This window comes from Heterocephalus glaber, unplaced genomic scaffold (genome assembly GCF_053883595.1).
Source record: "Heterocephalus glaber isolate CG9 unplaced genomic scaffold, H.glaber_assembly_v1.0 deba00000470, whole genome shotgun sequence".
Classification (NCBI taxonomy): Eukaryota; Metazoa; Chordata; class Mammalia; order Rodentia; family Bathyergidae; genus Heterocephalus; species Heterocephalus glaber.
The window spans coordinates 13,720,075-13,730,694 of NW_028258145.1; the positions used below are offsets into that span (position 1 = coordinate 13,720,075).

Sequence of the window (10,620 nt, forward strand, 5' to 3'; positions counted from 1 at the left end):
CCATTTATTATTTGATTGTTGCTGTTACAAAATTGGCTGTGACTCTAAATCCTTGAAAAGAGATCTGTTTTTCCTTCAGGCTTCTTTTAGTCTCTTCATTTGTTTCGGGTTTAATACATCTTCAATGTATTAGATGCAATTTATATATGACAAACATTCATTTTCAGTATACAAGTTATATTCTTAGTGTTTTCACCTATGTTTTACCACATCAAACCTTGCTTATAAGAACATAATTCAAATTTATACTATCTTAGGTGCAGTGAGACATAGAAATATTATTATTTTCAGTTTCTTCCACCTTAATTTTGTGTCTTTCTTGTTCTACATCTATATATGTTATAAGTTTCAGAATAGAATTTCTGCCTAACATAGTTTTATGTGTATAAAACTTGAGAAATAAAAGAATAAGCATATATTTATGTAGTTAATTTAGTTAATTCTATCAACTTTCTAATTTATCATTTATGGTTCTTTTCATTTTTTCATGTAGAACTGAGTTACTGTCTGGTGGCTTCTCCTCTCTCCAGCACAACTCTATCTGTGTCGATGTTATGGGATCAAATGGAAAATTATGCACATATTTTATACAATTGCTTTTTAGATCAATGAAGAGAGGAAAGTAGGAAATAAATACTTTTTAATGATCCTTCATAGCTATGTATGTCCCGATTCCCTCTCTCCATTCCCCCGAACCACCTGTTGTACCACTTGCTTCACAGGGTTTTGTCTTCTAGGAATCTAATGTAGTTGAGTAATACAATGTGTTTTCTTCTGTACCTGGCATATCCTATTAAGGATAATATTTATGGTGAAAACATATTGTAGAATATAGTCATGTGATGCATCATATTTTGGTCGATGACAGATCACATCTGTCACCGTGGGTCCATGGGATCACAATGCAGCTGAAAAATTCATATTGCCCATTGGTGCTGTAGTCAGTGTCATAGTACACTGCACTGTCCACACACTTGTGGTGGCACTGGGATAATCCAACCTATCACTTGCAGTCATATAAAAACCTACAGCACATAATACACGATAATGATCATAAAATCATATACATACTTTTGGTCATTATTTTAGTGTGGTCATTATACTTATTTAAAGCTTACTGTAAAGTAGTATGCTGTGTAAAACAGTATACAGCCTCACACATCTCTTCTTTCTCTCATATTGTATTGACTGCATCACTTTTTCTAATCCTTGATATATATATAACTCATGCTATTGTTTTTATCATGGCTCCTAAGAATATGAAATCCACTGCAAGTGTTGGTAGTAAGAACCTATGTCAAGCAGTTGACATGGAAACAAAGTTAAATATGATTAAGTAATAAAGAGGTTGAAAATCACTACAGTTGTTAATTGTCCATCAGGCCTGTCCCATAACACCAAAGCAATGACTTTTAGGAACAAAAAGAAAGCGACAGAAGCTGTTAAACATCTGGATCATTAAAAGCACCAAGACCAACAAAAGTTTCAGGAGGCCCAACCTGAGATATGGAGAGGCTGCTAAGGACTTAGATTGAAGGATAGACTCAGAATTCTATCCCTTTCACTGCTGGGACCATCATGGTCAAAGCCCAAAGTTTGCTTGCAATTTTCAAAGGAAAAGATGGACTTCAGTATGATGATCATGCTGAGTGATTTAAAGGATTCAGATGTCACTGTTCATTACATCATGAGAAAGCGAGGGCCGAGTCTGTGAGTGCTGATATGAAGACAGCTGAATAATATTTGGGAGCCCCAGAGAAGCTGACTGTAGAGGACCATTATTTGGCAGAGCAAATCCTCAATATTCTGGAAAGAGATTCCTAAAATGACTTTCACACATAAAGAAGCCAAGTCACTGCCAGCTTTCCCAGCTTTGAAGTACAGGCAAGTAATCTCGTTTGGGGGCAAGGTTGCAGTCAGATTTCAGGGCAAAATTGAAACCCTTTGTGATCTTAAAGCCCTGGGTCTTCAAGCACGTTAATAAGCACACAGTGTCAGTGGACTGCAGGAGTCATAAAGTTGTGCATAGTCCAGCTCCTCTTGCAAGATGCCCTCCTGAGCTGCTTTGCCATCAAAATGGAGAAGTGCTGTTGACACAATAAATAATGTCCCTTCAGAATTGCACTTTTTGGTGACAGAGCTCCTGCATGTCTTCCTTTCTCGGTAGTCTTCATTCCCATAGAAAGTGATATTTCTTTCTCCAAACACTATCTCTTCAATGGAACCAATGGATCAAGGAGGTATAGCACACCAGGAAATGGTCAGCCTGGAGGCCAGAGCATCACCATGCTTGAACCCTGTGCCACATGTTCAGATACACGTATGCCCCAGCACCTGGGGAAATGAATACAAATTTAGGAATAAAATGTGTTTTTTTCACCTGGCCCAAAATCTTAGAAATTATTCTACAGATTAATTTTATTTTTAAAGAGTATTACAGTAATAGTGCACCTTATATCTTTTTCTATTTGCAAAGAGTTATTTGCAACACAATCCAAATGTACACTTAAGTGCAGGAGAAACATTTCAGCTGGCTGGAAATGCAGAGAATACAACCTATCCTGTAGTTCATCATCAGTATATTATTTGTTATCTAGTAAGAAAACGAAAGACAAATTTGTGAAGAAACCCCAAAATACATCTGCCAACTCAAACCTAAGCCCACTATGCCTATTAGGATCTTAATTGTGGGGCCTCCAAAATCTGGAATAATTGCAGGTAAGCATGTACAGACTTCTTTTCTTTTCAAGCTAAAAGGATCCTTTGAAGCTCAGTGTCACCTCTTCAGGAAAACAATTATCAAAATTGAGTCAAAAAGAAAAAACTAAAATAGACCAACACCCATTGAAGAGAAGTGTGTTAGTCATCTTTTCATTACTGTAACAAAACACCTAAGGTAATCAATTTACTAATAAAAGTTTTATTGGTACATTTTAGGTGTACAATATAATGGCATTCATCATTGGAGATATGCACCTTTACATACTCTCTTGGTTCTTATTTTTCCCCCTTCCCCTGCCCTCCCTTCAACCCCTCCAACCTTCCCTATTTACAAAGACTTTGTTTCCATTTTTTCACTTTCTCATATTAATTCCATTCCCTTCTTTCCTTTCCCCTACCCCTCCCACTTCCCCCTCCCCTTTGCCCCTTTTCTTCCTATTTCACAGCCTCTATTACACTTTTAGTCCTTACTTACACTTTCAGTTTCTCACACAAGAGAAACCATTCAGTACTTACTCATGTGTATCCTGTTTATTTCACTTAAGGGTATCATCTCAATGTGCATCCATTTAGCAATAAATGTCCCTAATTTCTCATTTTTGATGGCTGAGTAATGCTCCATTTTATAAAAACCCACATTTTCTTTAACCAGTCTCCAGTTGATGGGCATTTGGGCTGTTTCCAAGTTATAGCTATCACAAACTGTGCTGCTATGAACATGGGTGCACATATATCACTGTGGTATGATTCTTTTAATTCTTTGGGGAAGATCCCCAGCAGTGGAATAGCAGGGTCAAATGTGACTTCCAGTCCTAGTTCTCTGAGGTATCTCCATACTGATTTCCACAGTGCTTGCACCAGTCTACACTCCCACCAGCAGTGGAGGAGTGTTCCTCTTTCCCCACAGCCCCGCCAGCATTTGTTATTGGTTGATTTTTATGATCTCAGCCATTCTTTCTGGAGTGAGGTGGAATCTCAATGTTGTTTTCATTTGCATCTCTCAAATGACCAGTAATGTTGAACATTGTTTTCATATGCTTATTTGCCATATCTACTTCTTTGTGTGAGAAATCTCTGTTCATTCCAGATGCCCATTTTCGGATTGGGTCTTTAAATTTGGGAGGTCTGATTTTTTTAAGTTCTTTATAGATTCGAGATAGTAGACTTTTGTTCTGAGGGACCACTGGTGAAAATTTTTTCCCATATTTTGGGTTGTCTCTTCACACTGCTGGTGGTTTCTCTTGCTGTGCAGAAGCTTTTTAGTAAAAAGAGATCACACTTGTTGATTGTTTGTGCTAGTTCACGGGCAACTGAGGTTTTGTTCATAAAGTCTTTTCCTATTCCAATGTCTTGAAGAATTCTACCTAACCTCTGTTCCAGCCGGTTCAGCATTTCTGTTTTTATATTTAGATCTTTAATCCATTTTGATTTTAGATTAATGCATGGTGAGAGATATAGGTCTAGTTTTAGTCTTTGGCAAATTGAAACCCAATTTCTCCAGCACCATTTATTAAAGAGTGTATCTTTCCTCAAGTGAGGATGTTTGCCTACTTTGTCAAAGATGAGGTGGCTGAGTGTGTCTGGAGTTGTTTCTGCATCTTCTAATCTGTTCCACTGGTCCTCAGGTCTGTTTCTTTGCCAGTACCATGCTGTTTTTATCACACTAGCTTTGTAGTATAGTTTCAAGTTGGGGGTTATAATACCCCCTGCCATGTCTCTGTTACCTAGAACTGCTTTCGCTATTCTGCGTCTCTTCTTGTTAAAAATGAATTTTTGGATTGTTTTCTCATGGTCTATGAAGTATGCTGCTGGGATTTCAATTAGGATTGCATTGAATCTATATAGCAATTTTGGAAATATAGCCATTTTCACTATGTTTAACCTTCCTAACGTAATCAGTTTAAAGGAGAAAGGTTTACCAGGGCTAGCAGTGGTGTAGGTTTTGGCCCATGGTTTGTTGTCACCATTGTTCTTGGGCCTGTGGTGAGGCAGTGCATTGTGATGAGGGCACATGGTAGAGGAAAGCTGTTCACCTTGTGGATCCAAAAGGGAGAGAAAAAGGTTGAGACCAGGGTGTTCTGATTCCCTTCAGAGGTCTTCCCATGACATAAAACCTCTCACAGGCCCCACGTCTTAAGTTCCCATCTCTCCCAGTAGCACCATAGATGGGGAACAAGCCTGCAGCACACTGACTTTGGGGGACATTCTGGGTCCAGACTAGAGCAAGAAGAAAGTCAAAATATAACCTCATTTCAATGCACTCCAGGATCAAATAGTTTTAGAGAAAAATCATATCAAATCTTGAAAGAATCAAAAATTCAAAAAGTGTCCCTATTTTTAGTAGAACATGTTTACAGTACATAATGTTTACATTCATCTTAGGGATTAACAGATCTTGTTCTTTTTATTCCCCTTCACCTCCCCTCTCTCCTCATTCCCATGATCAGTGGATCCCCTTTCCATTACTATCATCATCATCATCATCATCATCGTTATTATTGATCACATTTATGACACATAATGATTCCATTTACTGTGGGGAGCTGGGTCATACACATGACACATCTTATTTCTTTTTACATCCCCTTCCTCTCACCCTCCATCTCTTGGTTCTCTTCTTATTTGAAAAGATCTCTCTCCCTTTTTCCTTTTATCTGTCTTTCACTTTGCTCTTTCTCCATACTACCTATCTCCCCACTGAGAGAAGCCATGCCGTACTTAGGTGTATGTGTCTGATTTATGTAACTTAACATTATGTTTTCAAGTTGCATGTTTCTAAAAGCTTGTCCATAGCAGGAGGAAGGATAATAAGCTTTCCAATTTATTTTAATTTTCTTCTTATTAAGGAATGTAGTCTATATAATCAAAAAGGAATAAAGAATACAAATATATTTTAAATTAAAACTCTGATATCCAAACCCAACTAATATAGTCAAAAAAAGAAATTGCAAACCAATATTAATTATAATTAAGCCATATACCCTAAATAAGATAATATAAAATTTACTATAAACACCATGTGAAAAAATTTTATCTTAAAGATTTATAAAAGTATTTTATCAACATAAACTACTATGTTAATACAGGCAAATACTGCATAACAATGTTTCCATCAGTGACAGACCAGGTGTACCATGATGGTCTCACAGATCATATTACCTGGTGATGTCTCAGCCATCTTAGTTTGTGTAAATCCACTCTATGATGTTTGGAAAATAACAAAAATTCTTCATGTTGGATTTCTAACAACCTACACATTTGTGAAATGACACATGACTGAAGTTTACAAAGTACCAATCAGCTGGGCGAGGTGGCACAGACCTGTAATTCCACTGGCTCAGAAGGTTGACTCAGGAAGATCACAAGTTTGAGCCCAGGCTGGGAAACTTATAGTCACCTTGTCTCAAAATTACAAAAGAGGAAAGACTGGGGATATAGTTGAATGCAGAGTCTTTGGGTTCAGTCCACTCTTTTTGCCTGTCATTTTTAGTCATTGGCAGAATGTGCCCACAGTTCCTAAAGAGCTGGAGAGTTAGATCGTTTCAGTCTGATCTCTGAAGCCAAGAGGACACGGTGGCTGTGGGCAAGTGTGAGTCTGATAGACTGTGGGGAACACAGGTTTGTACTTTTTCCACCTGGATGAGGACCACTTTGATCCCTGTCCTCCTGACACCCAGCAGTGTGACTAGTTCATACTCCAGGGATGAGGTTCTTGGTCCCTTTCCTTCATTAGAAAGGTCCTGTTCAAGTGTAGGCACCTCGTGAGTCATTTCCTCAGACCTGCACAGGACATGCATGTCGCTGAATGTGAGGGCAGAACTGAGTTTCAGACAATTCCATCATTGACCGTTAGGGCATTTTGAGCCTTGCATGATTGTTCCTTGCCCTAAGGACGGGAGTCTACTGGAAAAAAATGGGCAGTGGGAAAGGTATAAAATTATTCCCGGGTGAAAAGAGTAAGCTATGACAATGAATGAGGAAGCAGCAATTATAATGCCTAGGACCAGTCTGCAGCCCTGGGCATTCTTTTCAGACACATGCAGAGCTTTCTGTGTCATCACTGTTGTGCACGTTCGCCCTCTTGTGGTCATGTGTGGAGAGACACCCTGAAGAGTTTTCCTGTTCTGTGACAGCACCGTTTTTAATGTATCATGTACGAATTTCTTTCTTGCACATTTCAAACCATTTTTTGCTGTTTGCTTCTTTGTTGAAATACAAAAATCATTAGCTTTTTTCAGGCACTGGAAATGACCTTGATGATATAACATAGTGATATGGAATTTTCAGTTAGATATTAACAGCTAAGAATTAGGATCCCATCACTATGGTTGAATTAAAACATCACACAATATTCTCCTGCTCAAAAGCCTTTAATTATGTATGAAGAGACTGTAGAATCATCATTCTTGGGGCTACACCAATTTAGTTAGCTTTTGCTTGTACCATATTTTTGTATCCACTTCTAGTCAATGTCGATGGGATGGAAAAAAAATTTCTGATTACATTTAACAGCAAGGGCTGGTGTATGGAAGGAGGGAGATATAGGGAAGCTAATCAGTTAATAGCTACAGGCCAAACACAATGAAAAATCCTTTACAGAGTCCTGAAATTTTGTTGAAAACTTAAATAGAACCACAGTGGTCCACTGAAAGTTAGTTACCTGAAATCTCTTAACCGTCAGCCCCAAGCAATGCATTTGCCACAGCAAATTCTTATATGCTGCCCTCCTGTTCCAAAGCTTTGCTCCCAACAGTGGGAAAGAACCCAGATTTCTTTTACACAAAATCTTCCCCATCACATTACCTTCTGAACAGGTGCTCAGGTGGCCCAACTCCTCCCTCTTCTCCCCATGAAGCAGTGATTTCAGCGAGCAGAAGAGTAGCTGGAGAAGGTGATGCTAAGTCCAGCCCAGCATGTCTCAGAGACTTCAGGGACTCACTCCCTGGTCTTGGAGTCCCAGCCTGTTTCCCTCTCTGTGGGTCTGTGACGGGTTCATTCTCAGAATCAACACCATCCAGGCTGAGGACTGTGCAGTACATTTCCAAGTTTAGGATGATATTTCCTCACCATGATACAATCTGAATAAAATGTTTCCATGCTACTTTCTGCAAGGGTGCAACATTGAGCTGGAGAAACACTATGATTTTGTTTTAATTGTTGTACCTTGGTCCTACAGTTGGTTTCACTTCTCTATTGGTTGGGATTCACTCACAGTGCTGATCTAAAATCAAATGCATTTGTCTATTATATATGAGATGCATGAGGTTGATACAACAAGTCATAAAAATAAAACATGAAACACTTGCTTTCATCCTTGTACTCTAAATAAGCAGTTGGACAACAGCAAGATAAGTTAATAAAAGGAGAGAATGTCAGCTTCTCTGTGCTTTTACATTGAGTGTGCTGGCCAGAAGCCTATGATCTAAATGCTGTAGATTCAAGGCATTCATTCTCAATTTTTGTTTTCTTTCTTTATACATTTCTTCCAGCTTAAAGTTCCTCTTTCTTGTTCTTCAGCTCTCCATCCTTTCTTATATTTATGCTCTCTTCTTTTATGCCTTAGGGCAGTCTGTTCTTACTTGACTCAATGACTTCATTCAGTTTTCAGGTATGTCATTTGTTTGCCAAATGATTTTATATGTTTCATTCAGTTTATTCTTTTTTGTTTGCTTCTATAATTTATTAAAGTTTTCTTGCTATGATCTCAAATTGCTGATGAGTCTTAGGAACACATAGGAAAATATTCTGGTGACACTTTCTACCTGAGAAAATTCTGAGAGGTAGGAAAAGAATGACTACCCAGGAAGGTCAAATGATAACCACGGTCAGTTCTGGAAGCACACTTTGCCAATCCCCTTTACCTTTGCATTTCCTGTGAGGGTTCTCATTTGAGATTTGAAAGTCCACACATGTGGACTGGTGGGGGGAATGGGGAATCACCTGGTGAGGTGCTGCAGAAAGCTGACCACATTGGCACGCTCAAACTGGGAATCTCAGGCATTGCTGAGAACCACAAGCTTAGAAACCCATCACAACTCCTAGCCTTTTAAAACTTCTGTAGACTCAACTTGTATTACAAACAGTTCCTGCTGTGATTCTTTGGCAGATGTGCTCTGACTTCTGAAGGAAGAACAGGGAATCTTTAATTTCTGATATTTGTTTGTTATTGTCTTGATTTTTATATCTGCATCACTGGGTATCATACTTCAAGCCTTCTGAAAGGCTAGAATTTTGACTTTCAATACCTTTATTTATTTTTAAATTAATTTTATATGTACATTCTAGGTATATAATATGACATTCATCTTGGAAATTTGTACCTTTACATAATCTCTCTTGGTTCTTATTTTTTCCCCATTCCCCTGCCCTCCCTTCAACTCCTTTATTCTTCCCTATTTACAAAGACTTTGTTTCAGTTTTTTCATTTTCTCATATTAATCCCATTTCCTCCTTTCCTTTCCCCTCCCCCTCCCCCATCCCCTTTGAACGTTTTCTTCCTATTTCACAATTTCTATTACACCTTTTGATCCTTGCTTACACTTTGAGTTTCTCACACCAGAGAAACTATTCAGTATTTACACATATCCATTCTATTTATTTCACTTATCTTGTTTGGAATAGCTAACATGGGTTTTCTTTTTCTGTATAAATGACACTTATGTTCTACCCAACACTCCCATGTATAGTGATTTCCACCTGTTATTAAATCAGGATTGGAGGTGTGATGTATGTGATCCAGAAGCTGAAGAGAATGAAAGAGAGTGAGGATGTTGAGATGATTCTTTGGACCCTATACCAAAGCCCTTCAGCAATGTTCAAAGTCTGGCTGCATCTAAGAAACATTCCCAGCAGATGGAGCTATCAGAAGGAGCAGCTAGGACAGCCCAGCCTCACAATTCTGCATCCTTAGGAGCTTTAGGTTATGGCTTGCTTCACTGTGGGAGGGGCACTGTGTTCCTTTTGCCAGTAATAAGTTGCAATGTTTCTGGCTCCAAGCTGCTGATGGTGAGAATGAAATCTGTCCCAGATGCACTGCCACTGAACCGTGATGGGACCCCAGAGTGCAAATTGGATACCTTACAGATCAGGAATTTAGGGGCTTTCCCTGGTTTCTGCTGATACCAGGCTAACTCATTGTTAAGGTACTGACTGGCCTGGCAACTGATGGTGATGGTGTCTTCTAAAAGGGAAATCAGGGAAGATGGCAACTGGGTTATGGATGTAATAACTGGTAACTGACACTGGAAATAGGAAACAAATATTCACATGATTATTAATTATATAGAGGACTTTTGTAAAGACCCAGGCAGCACCGTCCACCATGACCTGAACAAATCTCCATTGTTGCTGTTTCTTACCTGGGAGCCATAGCCGCAGGACCCCCAGGATCTGAGTGGGGGCCCTCATATCCATGCTGTGTCCTGACTGGGGCTGACTCCTGCACAGGGTGTGAGCAGCCTATAAGGAAGGTCTTAGGGTAGTGGGCTGTGCTCTGGTCACATTCAAATCAGCAGGGGCTGGGTTGAGCTGACCCCAGCTGCAGGGATGGATCTTCTCAGTGACTCAGCACAGACTCAGTGCCCCAGATGTCACAAGTCAGACCAGGTGTCTGTTAAGAACATGTTCTCACTGGAGACGACAGGATACTGTGAGAGGAGTGCACTTTTTCTCACATCATGGTTCATGGTATGCTTTTCCTTTCTGCTTTTCATTTAACACATTCTGTCAGGGACACTCATCTTCAGAACCTCAAGAAACTTGAGAAGCTCATAATTTCCTTCCTCTCTTATCTTCACATGGTCTTGCCTTCATCGGTACTTGGCATTTTCCTCTCATCTTCATTGGCCCAAAGAAAACTTTAAAATCATTATTCAATAAATTCTTAGAATGGATCACATG

General features: G+C 39.2%; 1 gene segment (V, D, J or C); it reads right to left on the minus strand.

Annotated features, from left to right (window-relative positions):
* Positions 1 to 9,653: 9,653 nt before the first annotated feature.
* Positions 9,654 to 10,134, minus strand: LOC147829772 (immunoglobulin kappa variable 1-27-like). The segment is given in 2 exon segments: positions 9,654 to 9,901; positions 10,080 to 10,134. Coding segments are annotated over 2 exon segments (303 nt in total).
* Positions 10,135 to 10,620: the final 486 nt, after the last annotated feature.